Raw genomic sequence first — 19,886 nt, 5'->3', positions numbered from 1 at the left:
GCCTCTGATAAAGGAATATTTTACCAAGACTCTGATTAGCTGATTAAGAGTCTGTGAAAGACAGCAAACTACATTTGCATGGAGGAGCCCATCCGATGGGGCCAGGACCTCCACCGCTGAGCACCTTCTCCGAGCAGCCACGAGGCAGTGGGACCTTTTACTGCACATAAAACAGCTGTAATGAGTTGTAGCTTGGAAGCTGGATAGTGAGGACTGACTGGAGCTGTCAGGTGTGTGCATGTGTGCGGGTCTGTGTGCCTGTGCGGGCCTGCGCGCCTGTGTGGGTCTGTGAGTGTCTACGTGCTCGTGTGTGTGCTTTCACATGTGTGCTGAGATCTTGGATGCTGGAGCTTGTTTAAATATGATGAAAATAGGAGGGAAACGAAGCCGTACTCCTCTGGAACTCCTGCTTTTGTGAGTCGCCATCTCCCTGAGGGGTGGAGAGGCTCTGGGTGCAGCGCCCAGCGGAGATACCAGGCAGCATTGTTGTGTTTGTCCTCAGATTTTACACTGATTTCACTTGAAGTTGCTGTGATTGTGGCCACGCGTTGATGTAGATCTAATTACTTGAAGTGTCATGGTACCAGGACAGAAGAAGGCTGCCGGGACAGCGATCGGGGGTGGCATCCAGTCTTCTGTCCAGCCCTCTCTTGGGGCTGGCGCTCCCTGCGGTAGCATTTTGCCAGTTATCCATGCAGGTGGGAAATACCATTGTCTTTCGTTCCTGATAATAACCAACCTTAAACATCTCATATCAGGGTGGCTGTGACCATATTGTAGAATGGAGCCAAATGCGCGGGGAGTTTCTGAGCTGATATTTAGTGGGTTTGGGTGGTTTTTTGAGACAGGGTTTCCCTGTGTTGCGCAGGCTGGAGTGCGGTGCTCTTTCCAGGCATGGTCCTGGCACCCACAGCCCTGAGCTCTTGGGCTCCACTGAGCCTCCCGCCGCAGCTGAGCCGAGACTTCGGAGCACGCACAGCAGTTGTGCTTGGCGCTTGCAGTTCCCCTGCAAGATGATCCTGGAGAGCCTCTCTGGTTAAAAAAAAAACCTCACAGAGACAACCATAGGGTGCTACTTTGTGGCGTCGTACGTGAGGAGGACGGAGGTGCACCGTGGGCCCTGGTTTTGCCTCCAGCACTTTTTTCCAGCAAAATGGACAAGAGACTTTTCAGGCCAAACACAGTGGCTCACGCCTGTAATCCTAGCGCTTTAGGAGGCCAAGGAGGGAGGATTGCTTGAGCCCAGGAGCTCAAGGAGACAGTGAGCCATAATCGCACCACTGCATTCTAGCCTGTGCAACAGAGTGAGACCCTGTCTCTAAAAGAATTTTTTAAAAATATTTTTCAGAAGTGTGTAATTTTTCAGTGACCACCTTGTCATTGAGAGTTTAGGAAAATGGATACTCAAAAATTGCTGGCAGAAATGTAATTCAGGGCTGGTGCGGTGGCTCACACCTGTAATCACAGCATTTTAGGAGGCCGAGGCAGGAGGATCACTTGAGGTCAGGAGTTCAAGACGACCTTGGGTAACATGGCGAAACCCCGTCTCTACTAAAAGTACAAAAATTATCTGGGCGTGGTGGTGCACACCTGTAGTCCCAGGTACTCGGGAGGCTGAGGAATGAGAATGTAGCCATTAAAAGTATGCAGATTTAAGTTACAATATGTCATTTTAACACACTGTATTCACTCAATTATATTATACATGTAAGATACAAATGTATAACTTATATGTGTATAATAATAAAGTATTTGACACGATCCCCTGAAGATGTATGTGTGTCTGTGTGTGCTTGTGTATTCGTGTATCTGTGTGTCTCTGTACATGTCTGTGTCTGTGTGTGTTTGTTGTCCCTGTGTGTGTGGTCTGTGTCTGTGTGTGTGGATGTGCATGGTGTCTCTGTGTCTGTGTGTATCTGTGTGTGTTGTCTCTGTGTGTTTTCTGGATGTTTGTGTGTCTGCATGTGTGTCTGTTGTGTGTGTGGCTGTGTGTGCACACAACCACAGTGTATACATGTTGTTCGCACGTGTGGAGAAAAAAACCCAGAAGTCTGTGCACTGAAATCCCCAGGGACTCCTGGTGTGATGATAAAGGGTGTGTCATGCAAACTGTTTATATTTTGCTGCTTTATACTCATGAATTAGTTATGTTTTTGTATTGTATTACAAAAACCCAGAAGTTTACATAATAAGTAATTTAATGTGAATTCAAATAATCATGGACAGTTCCTTTTTCTTGGCTGGATGTGTAGCTGACTTGCTTTTCTGGCACAATACTTGACATATTAAAATCAGTATTTACGACAGTGGTTAGGTTTTATTGAGCTATTTGATTTCATGTCTTGAATGAATTTAGAGAAACAATGCTGATGTAATCAAGGCAAATAAATGACTGCATTTTGTGATATTTACCAGTTCCTGTTATTTTCCTCCTCTGTTGCAGACGCTGGCTCTGAGACCCCGACTGCCCGACGGCTCTACACCGCCAGCGGGCCTCCCGAGAGCTACGTCCCCTGTTGGCCGGAGCCCAGCAGCTGTGGGAGCCCCGAGAACGCCTCCAGCGGGGACAACACAGAAGGTGAAATGCTGGGTGGGAGGAAAGATGGACATCTTTGCAGATAAGCTCTTATTTCCCAATTTTCCAGTACTGTAATACCTTTATCTAAATTTATACTTGGGGGGTGGGTGAGCATGTTGTTACACTGTATAATGAACCACGTGGTGTACCTATGTATTTTACAGCTATGAAAAGTGATGCTTAAAAAACTTGTAATGACAGGAGAAAAGACTTCATATGGGGGAGATTGAAAGTGGGAATATGACTATAGGCCATGTTTGTTAATGCTTCAGGAGTACCCTGGAACTAAATACATATTAAATACCATGAAATAATTGTTAACAGTACTTGTCTTAGTTTAGCAAAATATTATTTTCTTGATTTTCCAAGTTTTTCAAAATTTCTGAGATTGTACATCAAATTTGTAATCAAGGAAATAACTTATTTCGAATCTCTTTTGGAAAAAATTATTATAATTGCTATTGTTGTTGCATGTCGTATGAATGGAAGAATATACAATATTCTCTTAATACAGTTTACTGTTGAGCACGGAAAAGCTGAAGTTGCCCATATACTTTTTACCTTAAGAGGGAAATAGTTGTCTTTCACTTCACGTTGATCTTTTTTAAGGTGCACAAGAGGAATTTAGAATTTTCAAATAAAAGTTGTACCTAGATGATTTGTAACAATATAAACTAAGAAACTCTATACTATAAACATTCATTAATTTGAATGTCAACAAAATGTGGTTTTTGCCTGCTTTTGTCTTTCTGGCTTCCTAAATTAAAGGATCAGAAACCGTAAAAACAAAAATGAGATAACTAGGGAATAATGGATTCATCCTTTCAAGCCCTGTTGAAAATCTTTGAAACACAATTATTAGATAAATAGATTATTTAACTAGAAAATTTAATTGTGTTCTTATGAAGATAAATTACTCTGGGTGAATATGCTTCATTGCGTACTTAATCTGTTCAAGAAGGAAGTGCGTCAGCCCTCACTCACGCCCTTCCTGTTGTCCACGGTTGGCTCTCTCGCCGTGTTGTACCCTGTTGTCCATGCTGCTCATGTTCCCAGGGCAGGCCTGTGCTGGACCCCAGGGTAGAAGGCTCGCTTGGCCATGAGCCAACACTGCTTCCCAGACAGGCTGTGTCAGGACTGAGCTAGAGCAGTGTTCTTACAGGAAGTGGAAAGATACTTGCACCACATAGACAGGCATTTCTCTTCACAAGCTGCTTCTTGAGGACATGTGTCCAGGAGCCCTTGAGAAGTCACTCCTTTCCTGTTGCCCGGGCCCCCTTGCCACCTCCTCCAGGCAGGCTGTCAGGATCGCCTGGCGCCAGTGACTTGAAATGGTAAAGTTGGGAAAAAGACAGCAATGCCCACCCTCTAACTGTGTTTCCTACCTTTGTTCTTCAAAATGAAAGAGAATATGCCCAGAGCAAGCCCCAAGCACAGCCTTGCAGCTGCAGACCCGATGGAGCCTCCAGGGCCCTTAGGAGCCAGAGGCTGGGAGAAGCAAGGATGGGACCCCTCTTTCTCTGACCCTCCAAGGTCAGCGTGGGAACATGGCACACAAGAAGGAAGAGCCTTTGAGCTTTTTCGGTTGCAGTTTTAAGCACAGAGGTGAGAACTGGAGCTGGAAAAATAACAGCCAACGTTGTTGTCGTGGTCTCTCTTGGAAGCACTTAGGTCACTGACTTTCATTTTGAACACGTGGGGCCCACACGTCAACTCCCAGGAAGCTGCAGAGGAAAGTGCTGTTTGTTTTTGCCTTTGCTGTGCCTGGCACCAGGCCCCCTGGGCATTCACACTCAGGACCTTGCGCAGCCCTGCTCTGCGCCAGGGCGTCCCCGCAGCGACTTGGATCGGCTGCCCAGGGCCTTGTCGCCCAGGCAGGGGTGGCATACCTGGTGCTTAGCCCTCAGTCTGGCCCCTCCTGGCTGCCCAGCCTCTGAGACTTGGTTTCAACCCTCCCGGAGGCAATCTAGGCCCCCGCAGCGGCACTTGCTGTGCCTTTGGGTCTGCTGGTCCCAGTTCCATCAGGCTGAGGCCCTGCACTTTGTCTTGTCCTGGGTACCTGGCTACTGCCTTGTGATAAATGGAGATTTAGTGCTCACTAACCATATCAATTAGGGCCTGTGTGTATTTGTTATGAAGACAGGCAGGCCTGTGCCCAAAAGCCAGGACAGGAAGACCTAAGCACCAGCCGTTTGTCTCAGTCTGTCTTGTCTGTGTTTTTTGGATAATCTCTGAATGTGACAATCACAGACTCTGGGTGCTTTTGGGCTCACAGCTTGTCAGGAACAGGTGGAAGGAGACGGGCTGTGGGAAGTCTTGAATGGCGTTGTGTTGGATGTAGTTCTGGGACCTCTCCCACCTGGGTTAATGGGTCTTGGCTCTAGACAGAAACATGCACGTACTCCTCTTGTTGACGCGGGGTTGCGTCTTGCTCTCCAGAAGCCAGTAAACCTCTGGCCTGTTAGTGACAGAACAACTGGCCTGTTATGTCAGAAGAAAGTTGTTCTTTTTGGCAGATTCTCCATGGAAAATGCTACACAGCCTCATTTAGCAGGCGAACTCACTTATCTGGCAGGATACTCTTCTGCTCACGGTCCGGGCACGTAGGAACACTGCCCTACATGAAGTTACAGAGTCTATTACAGTGATGTGAACATTCCTCTGGGCAGCTGGGATAAGCAGGTTGTCCTCAAAATATCCCTTACGTCCGTCTTCTCCTGTGTAGACCGCATTACAGGACTCTGGACCCAGCTGACCACTGTGGGGATGCTGGGCACCTTCCCAGCAGCACGACAGTGTGTCCCTATGCCACTGTGCCGGAAACAAGTCCAGCCATGTAATTTTTAGAAGAAAATGTCTACAGCGCCCCCAACATGCCTCTCTTCTCTGGGTTTTCCAGTGGCACACAGCGGATGGCAACTTGCATGGTGGTACACCTTCCTGCTCCTGCCAGACAGCTCCAGGAGGAGACAAGGGGTGTGGGGGCACTGCCAGCATCTGAAAGCCTCGTTCAGGGAACACAGGAATTGATCAGTCCATTAGGTTTTGGAAATGCTTACATCAAGTCAAGATCATAGGTGAGGCCAGGCGCAGTGGCTCACGCCTGTAATCCCAGCACTTTGGGAGGCCAAGGCAGGCAGATCACCTGAGGTCAGGAGTTTGAGAACAGCCTGGCCAACATGGCGAAACCCTGTCTCTACTAAAAATACAAAAATTAGCCAGGTGTGGTGGCGTGTACCTGTAATCCCAGCTACTCGAGAGGCTGAGGCATGAGAATCACTTGAACTGAGGAGGCGGAGGCTGTGGTGAGCTGAGATCACACCACTGCACTCCAGCCTGGGCAACAGAGCGAGACTTCATCTCAAAAAAAAAAAAAAAGAAAAGAAAAAAATCATACGTGAGCTCTTCACCTAGTTTATATGGGTGTACCTCTCTGGGAAAATATCATCTTGGAGTTTCACTTTTTATATTCATCTTTTATTGCAGATTAATCAAAAGACCTGGAGAGTGTTGGCCTTTTTTCCTTGTTTTTGTAAAACTGTCATTTAAAATCTTGTTCACTGTGCAGTCACTAGCAGTTATGTAAAAATCCAGGTGAAAGGTATTCCCTTTAGAGTTCAGTGCTAGAAAAATATTTTGTTCTTATGAACTCGTGTACTTCTTGTTGGATAAGAGAGAGATTTCCCATCGATACCCTTTTTGCTTTGGCCACCAGGAAGCTCAGATTTCAGCTTTTCATTGCTTTTATTCAGTAGCAGTTGTTTCCTTTGACCTCCATTTTCTGGTAGTTACCACCTTTCCCCACTTCTCAGCTGCTTAACTCATTCTTCTTAGATTAGGTTCTTAAAACAGGGCTTGTTTTCTGAGCTACATCTTTTTGGAAGTACACTGAGTAATCAGGGCTTACCAAGTAATTCACTGTATCAAATGCTTTTTAAACGCTTGTGTTGGGCGGTGTGCTCAGGCCTAAGAAAGGGAAGAGCGCCAGGCTAGAGCCCTGGCGTTGTAGGAGCTGACCCTAGCTGGGGAGGCTCCTGTGTGAGCCTGGCCTACAGAATGGGCGCAGCGCTAAGGAAGCCCGGAGGGAAGCGGAGCCTGGGCGCTTGGGGAGGGGCTGGGGGGGCGGGGCCGAGGGGCGGAGGCCGAGGTGGGTCGGGGGCGGGGCCGAGGTGGTCCGGGGGGGCGGGGCCGACGTGGGGCGAAGTAGAGTGGGATGGGGCCGAGGTGAGCCCAGGTGGGGTGAGCCCGGGCGGGGCGAGCCCGGGCGGGGCGGGGGAAGGGCCCGGGCGGGGCGGGGGAAGGGCCGGGGCGGGGCGGGAGAAAGGGGCGGGGCGGGGGAAGGGCCGGGACGGGGCTGAACTGGGGCCGGGGGCCTGCTTTAACCCTTTCTGCGAGAACGTCGGGAAACCTACATGCGCGGCTCAGGGTCCTCGCCGCGTCCTGCGTCCCCGCTCTCGACGGCCATGATGGCGCCCTTTCCCCGCCTGGGTTGCAGACCCTCCCTCCTCTCCTGTCTCCCGTGTTTTTGCAGCCGGGAACTGCATTGGGTGCCTGAGGAATTTAATCCAGGGCCACCCCGCGTCTCCCCCGCCTTTCCAGTGCCTCGGCGGGAACTGGGGCTGCGGTCGGGGCTCGGGGCCCAGGCGGATCTCTGGGCGCCTTCTCGCCGCCGGGATGTTCTTGGAGCCTCAGAGCCTGCTCGGGAAACCTGGGTCCCGTCTCGGCTGGAAGCCTCCGAGGCCTGCGCAAGTTCCGCGCGCTCCATTCTCGGGGCGGGGCTGCTGCACCCCGGGCCTCTCCGCGCCTCGCCCCCAATTCCTCCGTGGCCGCCCAAAGTCCACCTACTACGGCCTCGGCTCGGGCCCCTCTGGCCACGCCCCGAGGCCGCCCCGCGGGCCTGGCGCGGCGCGCACTGGCGCCGGTTCCGCCGGCTTCAGCCCTGGGTCCGGTCCGCGCTGCCTCCTGCCTCGCCTGGGCCGCCCGGGCGCTCCCCGCGCCGCTGCCTCCCTCCTGCTGCGCTCCACAGGGACCCGCCTCCCTCCACAGGTTCCCGCCTCTCCCCTGCGCCCCCTCAGCGCGTGCTGTTAGCGGGCCCCTTCTCTGCCCATGGGATGATAGTCTGAACCCACACGCTTAGCGTTTGTTGTGCCAGACCGTCTGGGCTTATTGCAAAGCTTGTGCAAACGTGAGCGTTGCCGGCTTTTTATTCCCTGAGGAGCCTTATCCTGGCGCCTGGTGGAATTAAGTCTTAAGTCAATATTTGGTGAACTGCGTTGAATGGTTATGTATAAAAACAGCCCGTAAGGCAAGTGTCAGTATTTTCCCGGTTCCTAATCACAAGCGGTGTGTGGCATTGACTCAGATTCTGTGCTCAGATCCAGCTGCAGAATCATGAACATAAGTCATTTCTGTGGAGAGCTACTGTGATGATGATTCTCTCAGCAAGCACCAGTTGAAATAGTTATTAACTTCACGGCTTCTGGAAGCATGCAGTAAATGCACAGTTCTAATGTGGATTTCGTGTGAGTTAAACATCCGTGGCTCTCTGCCTTTTGCCTTTGCTGAAGGAGTCCTAGCCTGACTTCTCTTAGCCCGACCAGAGTGGCTCGTGGGTGCGGGGGGTGGGTGCGTGGTGGGGCTGCCCCCCGCCCCCGCATTCCTCACATCTCACCCTCTCAAGGGCCTGACAAAGTCAGAGCTAGCAGTGTTCCATTCTTGTCATGCTGATTTATTGATGTGAAACTTCACACATTCAGCTGTGTCCAAGCTCGCCTGATCCTAGAGGAGGGGAGGGGCGCCCTGCTGTACGCGGTCTCGCGCGCGCGCTCTCTCTCTCTCTCTCACTCACTCACTCTGGGTGTCCTGCGAGAGACCTGTTGCTCGGCTGCCTTTACCTACCCACAAGTGGGATGAGAGCCTGGACATGGAGGTCTCATGCATCCTGGGCCATCAGAAAAGGCTGTGATGGTTTCTAAAAGGTTGGCATTGTGTATGGTCATGTTTTTGTATCTTTGGCATCTCCTGGATTCTTCCCGGACTTAATGAAGTCAATGAGAACAGCACTGGCTGTTTGATTAAAGACTGTGGGTGCGGGGTGTCAGGCATTAACTTTGAAATAACTCACCTGTGGGATCTACACGGTTTGTTTTTTTTTTTTTAAGCTTACCTAGGAAAAAACAAAAGAATGCATTTGTTCTTATTGCCATTTATTTTCTTAAAACATAGTTACTTGATTTCCAAGCTATTGTTGGCACATATTCTTGAGCAATTTGGATTAGAGAAATGTCTAGATATTGGTATATGCTTACTACACTGCTTTTAGCTTGAAGTGAATGTGTTACAAAAATAGAGTGATTTATGAATATTTTACTAGATATTATTTATTTAATTGAAGTTAATAACTGAGAAAAAAAGGTAGAAGATGATGATTATTATTATTATTTTGAGATGGAGTCTCACTCTGTCACCCAGGCTGGAGTGCAGTGGCGCAATCTCACTGCAACCTCTGCCTCCTGGGTTTAAGCCACCCTCCTGCCTCAGCCTCCTGAGAAGCTGGGACTACAGGTGCCCGCCACTACACCCAGCTAATTTTTTTTTTTTTTTTGGTATTTTTAGTAGAGATGGGGTTTCACCATGTTGGCCAGGCTGGTCTCGAACCCCTGGGGTCAAGTGATCTGCTTGCCTCAGCCTCCCAAAGTGCTGGGATTACAGGCCTGAGCCACTGTGCCCAGCCAGTTATTGAAAAAATAATACATGAATTGCCCAAAGCTGAAGAGACTCTCAGGAATAGAAAGATGGCTAAAGTCCCTACCATGATAATGAAGAAAGACTCTTGAAATGCCAGACAAGGCCTCGGAAGAAGATGCTAAAATATCCCTGTATTGTGGGAAGTCAGGGACCCTGAACGGAGGGACCAGCTGAAGCCGTGACAGAAGAACATAAATTGTGAAGATTTCATGGACATTTGTTAGTTCTCCAAATTAATACTTTTATAATTTCTTATGCCTGTCTTTACTGCAATCTCTGAACGTAAATTGTGAAGATTTCATGGACATTTATCACTTCCCCAGTCAATACTCATAATTTCCTATGCCTGTCTTTAATCTCTTAATCCCATCATCTTCTTAAGCTGAGAATGTATGTTGCCTCAGGACCCTGTGATGATTGCCTTAACTGCACAAATTGTTCTTAAAGGATGTGTGTTTGAACAATACGAAATCTGGGCACCTTGAAAAAAGAACAGGATAACAGCGATGTTCAGGGAATAAGGGAGATAACCATTAGGTCTGACTGCCTGGGAGCCGGGCAGGACAGTGCCATATTTCTCTTATTGCCAAAAACACGTAAGAGAAATATCACTGAATTCTTTCCCCAGTAAGGAATATTAATAATTAACAGCCCTGGGAAAAGAATGCATTCCTCGGGGTGGGGGGGGGGGGCCTCTAAAATGGCCGCTCTGGGAGTGTCTGCCTTATGCAGTTGTAGATAGGGATGAAACATGCCCTGGTCTCCTGCAGCGCCCCCAGGCTTGCTAGGATTAGGAAATTCCTGCCTGGTGAATTCTAGTTAGGCCGGTTCTCTGCTCTTGAACCCTATTTCCTGTGAAGATGTTTATCGATGACAGTGCATGCACAGTGGACAGGAAACTTCATCAGCAATCCTAGTTTCGCCCTGGCCTGGTGACCTTGCCCTGCCCATTTGCCTTGTGATATTTTGTTGCCCTTAAAGCAGGTGATCTGTGTGACCCACACCCTATTCGTGCACTCCCTCCCCTTTGAAAATCGCTAATAAAAACTCGCTGGTTTTGCGGCTCAGGGGGCATCACGGAACCTGCCAACATGTGATGTCTCCCCTGGACACCCAGCTTTAAAATTTCTCTCTTTTGTACTCTGTCCCTTTATTTCTCAGACCAGCTGACACTTAGGGAAAATAGAAAAGAACCTATGTTGAAATACTGGGAGTTGCTTCCCCCGATATCTGGCGCCCAACGTGGTCTTTCTTTTTTCCCAAGTGCATGTGGGAACCCGATCCCTACGTTGAAATATTGGGGGTGGTTCCCCCGATATCCCTGGGAGGAAAACAGATGTCTTGACAGAAATTGGAATTAAGCTGCAGGCTTCAGAGCCCCCCTCTTGTCTGTGGAACCACTGAAAACCCGTGAAGTAAATGAGCGTTTTAGTTAAGTTTTCAACTCAAAAAGTCACAAGTCCAAGTCGATGAAGAATATTTACAAAACACTTCATAGTTTCAGAGCCTCCCACAAATATAACCTCATTTTAACATTTTTTGAGGATACATTTACTCTATTTAAATTTACTATTTAACTTTTTTATTTACTGTGGCTTTATATTTATTGAATAATTCAAAGTTTTTTCTTCCTTTATATTGTTTTAATTACTTTCTTAACTTCCCTATTCTTTAAATTAAAAAAACTTTCCTTCATCTAATTTTAATTTAATGACTTGCCTCATGGTTTTGACAGTTTTATTTAAGGGAATTTAGCACTTTATTGCCCTATTTTAAGCCTTTTATTGCTTATAAAATTTTTATCATTTTGTTGGCCATTTTATGGAAAGTTATAGAAAATGACTAAATGTGAATTGTTTTTTAAAGTATCTATCAAAGTGTTCTATGGTGAGACACTAACTACTCAGTCTTACACTAAGTCAGTTTTTAAAACTCAAACATGTAAACATGAAACATAAGAACATTTTCTTGAGTATGTATAATTCAAGCCTATTCAAAACTAACCTAGAAAATTTGGACATTATTTCGGTTTCAAAGTCTGTCTCAGGGAACAATTCAGGAACTAATCTTGTTGAAGATTATGAAATAATGTGTATTTGACCACATATTTAGTAAGTATTCATGAGGCAGATATTTAGCTTAGCAGCAGATCATATCTAGAGCAAAACCCATCTTTCCTTTGGTGGTTCCTGATCACCGCCAGGCATCCAAATTAAAAATCACAAAAACTTTAGCATCTAGATTGTTGTGTTTTAGCCCAACTCAGTTTTTTATAACATTGAGGTCCCATATGTTCTTTCATTGCCATTTGGAATCAAAAGCTAAATTATGTCCTGCAGCTGGCATGGAGTCGGGAGAGGAAGCCACATTTCCGGCTCCAAGGCTGCGCCTCCCTTGCTGTCTTTGGAAATTACTGCTACACATTCAGATCCATTGAGAGAGAGAGTGAGAATCCATTTTTTTAAAGTGACAGGGAACTCTTCAAGTCCTATTTATTCGGAGGGTGTTCGGGCACCTGCTGACCCTCATGGCTGACCCTGGAGGGGTGTTCCCCATCTCACAGGCAGTCCTTGGTGGCTGAGGCCTTGAGGAGAAGTCTCTCCCCAGGAGCCATGTGAGCCACCTTTGTTCCCTGAAGCCCTGTCTGCCAGGTCTGAATTTTATCCTCAAAGGCCAAACCGAACATGAATTCCTCTCTCTGTGGCAGGTCTTCTACATGGAAAGCAACTGCCATGGTCCACTCCAGCCACAGCCACCTCTCATCCATCCCAGAGTCTCCAAGGGTCTCAAACCACCCTGCCCGGGGCAGGACATGCTTCTCAGCAGGCCCAAGTGTCCACGTCTGTGAGACTCCAGTGTTTCCTTGGCTAAATGAGTACAATCTATGTGTGTTATTATAAAATATTATCCTCAATTTTAGGCAAACAGCACCCTCAGCAATTGGAGGCTTTTCATCTTACTACATTTTAAAGATCTTTCACAGATGGGGTTTAAATCAACTTGATAAGAAGTTTACTACTTTTTATTTAGCACCTAGAGGACATTGGTAGCTTGAGGGTAATTATCAGATGCAATTTGTAGCCTAGCTTTGAATCTAGAATAAAATTCATGTTTCCTTTAAAATGCCTAGCCTACTTTCATGAAAGAAGGTGCAGCTGTGAGAATTAGAATAATCTGAAGACTGATTATTTTTGGTATCTAACTATTTCTACTCCGGCAGTTCATCAGAACATAGGTGCCAAATAGCGGAGAGAGTTTTGACACATTGTCACACTGACTTTTAAAGTTAGTGTGTCTGAAAGGTATGTTTTGAGAATGGCAGCTTTTCAAAGTGCACTGCTCTGATTATAAATAGCCTGGCCTCTGGTTCCCTCACATCGCTTTCAGCTGCTGGCTGTGAAGGGCGTAGACCTTCCAGATGCCCTGGAGATGTGGACATTCTGGAGTCTGTGGAGTGGTTCTGAAAAGTCATATGGAGGGTGCAGCATGAGTGGAGAAGTCACAGTGCATCAGGGTAAAAGGGCCCGTGTCAGAGCCACCGGGACGTCAGAGCATAGAGCACATGCTCAGGGCCTCAGAGCTGTTTGGATGAAGCCTCAGTTGTTTTCCCCTTGACCTGCTGAGCCAGCTGTCTTATTTTGGGTAATATTCCTTAGGGTCTTGTGTTCCTCACTAAACCTGAGAACGGAATGCCTGGCAGACCCCTCAGATGAGACTTTGAGAAGCTGGGAGGTTGTGACTATAATTGTGTTAACGGTGGTCAAGACGTCTGTCAGACCACAGTGAGGAAGACTTCATTCAGGACATCACCCTAGGTGCAGGGACCACCACGACGGGGTTCTGCATGGGGGTAGAGAGACTGGGCTCAAGACCAAATACAACAAGGAAAAGTGGGAATCTATAGCCAAGGGGCAGGGTGGGGGTGGATGGAAAACTTCTGAGAGGAGACATAAAGGTGAGGGAGATTCTGGCTAAAGCAACCCACCAGGATTCTTAATGAAGGCAGACAGGGCAACCAGACGTCACCGAGGGGTGGTGGGGTGAGGAGCCCAATCAGGTGTCAAGGGTGGGGTCCTTGCTAAAGTGACTTAGCAGGGTTGTTGCTGAAACTGGATTTTGCAGGGAAGTGCACAGGTGGGCCCCGGAGGAGGTTCCGGAGCCTGACAAAGGCTCAGCCTGGCAGTCTCTGCTGGCCATCTTTCCACCCAGATGTAAGTGCGGCTTCTGCTTAGGAAATGGTTTCTGGCTTGGCAGGAAACCTAACAGCACAATGAAAACATCATTACAAAGAAACAGGTCTGTCTGAATGAACCGAAGCTCAACAATTGCAAAACGGATGGGTTCTGTGGCTTCTGGTGGCAAGACCTGTGGAGGCCCTCTGTCTGCGTTAGGTGGAGGGCACTGCTTTGCAATCCTGCTTGCGTTTTCTTCCTCCAAGTTCTGATTACTCTTGCATTCTTTGTATGGGACTCCAATCCCCAAGGAAGCTTTTCTCCATCTCATATGTGAAAGTCATTCATAAACATCTTTTTTTCTCAGTTGCCAAATTCGTGTGACCCCTGCTGGGTATGTCTCACCACAAACGCAGGCACGTGTTTTAAATAAGACAGAGTTAAAGGATGTTGTTTTTCTCGTGAGCTAGATTGTAAGCTATTTTGTGCAGTGCTCCATTGTCCAGAAGCATCAGGAACTTTGAGATCTGGGATGGAGTAGGCACCATGACTCAGCGTCCTTAGGCCGGGCAGCACTGCAGGGCTCTGGGCGTGGGGATTTGGGTGACCCTGGAGCTGCTGTCACGCCCCCAGTTGACAGCAGGGGAAGTGGGGTGCAGAGGCCACAAGCTGGTGCGGCAGAGCCTGCCAAACGCATCCGGTCTGGCTCTCTGGGATATGGCGTTTTTTAGTGGCTTTGGGCAGCATCACTGACGTTCAAAGTGTGCAGTTCATGAGTCGGCGTGTAGCATGACCCTCAGACCACTATCGCAGTTGAAATAATGAATGTGTCCGTCACCACCAGGTCTCCTTGTGCCCTGAGACGGCCCCTTCCTCCCCTTTGCCCATTGGATCTGCTCACAGACCCCAGGACTCACAGAAGTGGGGCCAGGTGGTGTGTGGAACTGGGGGAGCGGGCACAGTCTAGGCTCTCTCACACACTGTCAGGATGTTGCAGCTCATGATGTGTATGTTGGTGGCATGTTCCTTTTCCTCCTGGGTGGTGACCACTGCGTTTGTGACACACTTGCCTGTTGATGGGGTGGCAGCTGTGGATTCTCTTGGACTTTCTGTGTTTACAGGGGAGGGTGGCATCTGTGGATTCTCTTGGACTTTCTGTGTTTACAGGGGAGGGTGGCATCTGTGGATTCTCTTGGACTTTCTGTGTTTACAGGGGAGGGTGGCATCTGTGGATTCTCTTGGACTTTCTGTGTTTTCAGGGGGGGGTGGCAGCTGTGGATTCGGATTCTCTTGGAGTTTCTGTGTTTACAGGGGAGGGTGGCATCTGTGGATTCTCCTGGACTTTTTGTGTTTTCAGGGGAGGGTGGCATCTGTGGATTCTCTTGCGTTTTCTGTGTTTACAGGGGACGGTGGCATCTGTGGATTCTCTTGGACTTTCTGTGTTTTCAGGGGAGGGGTGGCAGCTGTGGATTCGGATTCTCTTGGACTTTCTGTGTTTACAGGGGAGGGTGGCATCTGTGGATTCTCTTGGACTTTCTGTGTTTTCAGGGGAGGGTGGCATCTGTGGATTCTCTTGCGTTTTCTGTGTTTACAGGGGAGGGTGGCATCTGTGGATTCTCTTGGACTTTCTGTGTTTTCAGGGGAGGGGTTGCAGCTGTGGATTCTCTTGGACTTTCTGTGTTTTCAGGGGTAGCAGCTGTGGATTCTTGGACTTTCTGTGTTTTCAGGGGAGGGTGGCAGCTGTGGATTCTCTTGGACTTTCTGTGTTTACAGGGGAGGGGTGGCAGCTGTGGATTCTCTTGCATTTTCTGTGTTTACAGGGGAGGGTGGCATCTGTGGATTCTCTTGGACTTTCTGTGTTTTCAGGGGTAGCAGCTGTGGATTCTCTTGGACTTTCTGTGTTTTCAGGGGAGGGTGGCAGCTGTGGATTCTCTTGGACTTTCTGTGTTTTCAGGGGAGGGTGGCATCTGTGGATTCTCTTGGACTTTCTGTGTTTTCAGGGGAGGGTGGCAGCTGTGGATTCTCTTGCATTTTCTGTGTTCACAGAGGTGGCAGCTGTGGATTCTCTTGCGTTTTCTGTGTTTACAGGGGAGGGTGGCATCTGTGGATTCTCTTGGACTTTCTGTGTTTTCAGGGGTAGCAGCTGTGGATTCTCTTGGACTTTCTGTGTTTTCAGGGGAGGGTGGCAGCTGTGGATTCTCTTGCATTTTCTGTGTTCACAGAGGTAGCAGCTGTGTTTCTTCCTTTCCAGCTCTTGCACACATTGTCTCCCTCGTGCCCTGCCTGGAGCCCCGGTGTGGAGGTGACCATAGTGATGTCACAGGACCTGTTAGAGAAAAGGTTTTCAGCATTTCACCATCATGTATGACCTTGGCTGTGGGTTCTTGTAGGTATCTTGTATCCGATTTAGATTTCTTCTTTTGAGGCAGTTTGATTCGAGATTTTATCATACACTTTACATGACTGGAATCTCGTGAATATGTTGCATGGAATATTTGTGGCAGCATCCATGGGAGAGATGGGCCCGTGGCACTCCCTTCTTGCAATGCCCTTGTCAGGGAAGTGGAGACGCTGGGGGCCTCACAGAGCTGTGAGGGGTAGGAGCTGTGAGGGGTGGGAGCTTTTGTGAGGGGTGGGAGCTGTGAGGGGTGGGAGCTGTGAGGGGTGGGTGCTGTGAGGGGTGGGAGCTGTGAGGGGTGGGTGCTGTGAAGGGTGGGAGCTGTGAGGGGCCAGAGCTTTTGTGAGGGGTGGGAGCTGTGAGGGGTCACTGCTGTGAGTGGTGGGAGCTGTGAGGGGTCACTGCTGTAAGGGGTGGGAGCTGTGAGGGGTCACTTGCTGTGAGCAGTAGAAGCTGTGAGGGATCAAAGCTGTGAGGGGTCGGAGCTGAAGCTGTGAGGGGCCAGAACCATAAGAGGCCAGAGCTGTGACAGACGTCGGAGCCATGAGGGCCCAGAGCTGTGAGGGACGTCGGAGTCGTCAGGGGTCATTATCTTTTCTGCTCTCTGGAAACGGGTATGTAAGACACGTGTTGGCTTTTTCTTTTCTTTTGAGATGGAGTATTACTCTGTCGCCCAGGCTGGGTGGTGCAGTCTCAGCTCACTGCAACCTCCACCTCCCGGGTTCAAGCGATTCTTCTGCCTCAGCCTCCCGAGTAGCTGGGACTACAGGCACCTGCCACCACGCCTGGCTAATTTTTGTATTTTTAGTAGAGACTGGGTTTCACCATGTTAGCCAGGATGGTCTCAATCTCCTGACCTCACGATCCACCCGCCTCAGCCTCCCAAGACTTTTTCCTTAAATGTTTAGTAAAAGTCTCAGGTGAACCTATCTAAGCCTGAAGTTCTTTTGTGGGATTATTTTTAACTAGACTCATTTTTTAAGACAAATGCAGGAATATTGTGATTTTCTGTTTCTTTGTGTGTCCATTGGATAAATTGTACTTTTCTCAGGAATCTGTTTCTAACAGATTAACTGATTTGCATGGCGTTGTGTGCAGTATCCTTTCATTACCTTCGTAACACCGTCGGCACTTCTGTGTTCCCGATGCTGGTTTTTCAAGCCTCCTCTCTTAAACTAGACTTGGAGATCAGAGAAATTAGTGGGGAAAAAAATCAGACTATACTTAGACCACCCAAGGAGCAACTGCAGGGAGCATCCTGAGAAATGGATGTCCAGTCTCTTTTTTTAATGTATATTAACTTTTCCTTTTCAAAAGCACATGCACACACATTTATGTGAAAAAATGTGATAAACTTACCATTTTATGGCCTTTTTGCCTCCTTCACCTTTTTAAATTACTGTTTTATAGTCTTATAAAAATAGATCAATAGCACAATCGATCTCAACAGGGCAACCATTTGTTTGTCTTGTAGTCTTAGGAGGGGAAGCTGACCCCCAGGTACGACACTGGCGATGAGCTGCACTGACAGAGCTGGCAGAGAAGGACGTGCCGGGAGGAGCCTGGGGGATGATGAGCAGCGTTCCGCAGCATTCTTGCTGGGTGATGAGGGTCGCCCCTGTGACCTGTTGCGTCCCAGAGGGGCTTCCTGTGGGTGGGAAAACACTCGATGTGTTACTTATCTCCAAATTAATGAAGACAATCATATTTTTTAATAGACACCTAAGAGGAGAGGCTTAATTTCATCTTTTTTTAACGGAACCTGGGAAATTAAAATGGATTACCTAGACGTGGTTGGTTTTAAACATCAGTGTGTTCAGGGCAGATCTAGGGGCTGCTGTTCAAAGACGTCTGGACCAGGCTGGTTGGTCAGACCTGCACAGTGGACCCCAATAGCAACACACACTCACAGATGAAATTATTCAAACACCCACTGGCGAGTGAGGAGCGAGATGAAGGTGTCGAGGAGACTCAGGCTGGGCGGCTTCATCTTGCGACTGTGTGCAGAGCTGCTTCAGCCTGTGCCACGCTGTGGCGGTGGAGGCTGTGCAGAACAGATGCCAATCACATCAAGACACGGTGGGAACTCTTCCACAAAGCGGCAGCAGTGTCATCTCACAGTTCCACAGCAGCATTCAGTTTGACCGTGAACAGAGCTGGGGGGTGTCTACATCCGATGAAGAGGGGAGGCTGGTGCTTGGTAAAATACTTTCTGTATTTTCAGGGTGAAAGAAACTGATGGGACTGCTTTATCGAGTCATGGGGTGGGACTGCATCACAGCTTGCGGTGTCTGCAGCTGGCGAAGAGCCTGGAGCTCACCCTCTGCAAGGTTCCTGTCCAGCACGGGGGCAGGCCCTGGGCTTTGAGGGCGGTGTGCTTGAGGCTGTTGAGACAGAGGAGAATAGGAAGCCGCTTTGAAGAGCTTCACTGTGGAAGAGGAACTCACGTATTCTATCTCATTTCAGAGGTGAAGGGAAAGCACTTGAGTGGAAATGATAGGGAACCTGCCTTTACAGTTTCTCACAAACTTCACTCACGTTGTTTCATCTTGATTCTTCGCAATCTGTGATGGGGTGCACAGCTCAGAAAACTCAAACAGGCACTTCCTAAAATGAGAACTGTCTGAACCCCCGCCCTTGGCGTGGTGCAGCGGCAAGCTTTATAGTTCTAGATCTGCTCGGGCAACACCTGGGAGCCGTGTGCCGGCCGTGGCACAGATGCCTGTGGTATAGACTTTACCCATCAGTGTCTGGGCGTGGCTTGGGTGTGGGGCAGGGCGTGTGCGCCATGTGCTGTCTGTTCTTGGCCTGCACACATCCTCTATTCCCCCTGCCTGGCGCCAGTTACTCATCTGAGACCCTTCTGTCAGGGAGCAGCAGCACGGGTACTGTGCTTCTGTCCCCACCGAGGGGGCGCCGCCGCGCCTCTGTCCCCACCGAGGGGGCGCCGCGCCTCTGTCCTCACTGAAGTGTTGAGGCTGCCATGGTTTATCCGTGGTGCCTGCTGCCCACCCTCTCCCCCCGCCCCTTTCAAGGCATGCTGCCCCTCAGCCTGTGAGAATTGGCTGTGCTACCTCTTCTGTTCGCAACACCACAGTGGTAGTTTGAAATCGGCCATGGGGGAAGTATTTACACCAGGGAAATTAGCAGATGGGAGGACTCCGGACTTTTCAGAGAGCTGGTTGTTAGCCATTTACCAGCACACCACCAACCTATGCTATTTATAAACCACCTTCTGCCAACCTGGAGTCCAGCTTAGCTTCGTGTCAAAACGCAACCTGTTGCTGACTCAGATGGGCAAATCATCATTATTTTTTATTCTCACACACAAGTAACCTTAGAAAGGACTAAATTGTAAAATAAATTTATTTAAAAAGCATAAGAAATAAGGGTTTTCCCCCCCATAGAGGGAAAGGCCCATAGAAATGAAATTTTACTATAAAAATGCAACAACTGGCCAGGCGCAATGACTCATACCTGAAATCCCAGCACTTTGGGAGCCCGAGGCAGGTGGATCACTTGAGGCCAGGAGTTTGAGACAACCCTGGCCAACATGGCAAAACCCCATCTCTACTGAAAATACAAAAATTAGCCGGGCATGGTGGTGCTTGCCTGTACTCCCAGCTACTCGAGAGGCAGTGGTACCGGAATCACTTGAACCTGGGAGGCAGAGGTTGCAGTGAGCCGAGATTGTTCTACTGCACTCCAGCCTGTGCAACAAAGTAAGACGCTGTCTCAGAAAAAAAAAAAAAAAGCAACAACTTGTACATCCTTCAAAACACACCATATATTATGATTGTCGCATCTGTGAGTGTATATACATCTAAATGAGCCTTTTATGGGAAAAAGAAAAGCAGGTTGCTAATTTATATTATGTTAGTCCTAGGATCTTTGATGGTAAAGTTGAGAATCACCGAAGTAAATGGTGTAAACTCTTTTTCTACTAAAACTACAAGATCCTGATGGAAAATTTATTTAGCCTAGTATGTTT

General features: G+C 48.5%; 1 protein-coding gene across 8 annotated transcripts in view; it reads left to right on the top strand.

The window, feature by feature from the left end:
* The window catches only part of ERICH1 (glutamate rich 1), a 59,363-nt gene that overhangs the window by 29,017 nt on the left and 10,460 nt on the right, over window positions 1-19,886 (top strand). For 7 of the 8 annotated variants that reach the window (XM_063668495.1, XM_054498807.2, XM_063668494.1 and 4 more), the window contains one exon: window positions 2,444-2,578. In XM_063668495.1, coding sequence (XP_063524565.1) covers window positions 2,444-2,578 — 135 coding nt within the window. Of the gene's footprint in view, window positions 1-2,443; window positions 2,579-4,033; window positions 4,184-19,886 lie in introns of those variants that run through there. The other variant, XM_054498810.2, reaches the window with a different exon arrangement.

The sequence above is a fragment of the Pongo pygmaeus genome, chromosome 7 (assembly GCF_028885625.2).
Source record: "Pongo pygmaeus isolate AG05252 chromosome 7, NHGRI_mPonPyg2-v2.0_pri, whole genome shotgun sequence".
NCBI classification, from domain to species: domain Eukaryota; kingdom Metazoa; phylum Chordata; class Mammalia; order Primates; family Hominidae; genus Pongo; species Pongo pygmaeus.
Note: the sequence above shows the minus strand (reverse complement) of the source record. Positions and strands in the feature narration are given on the sequence as shown.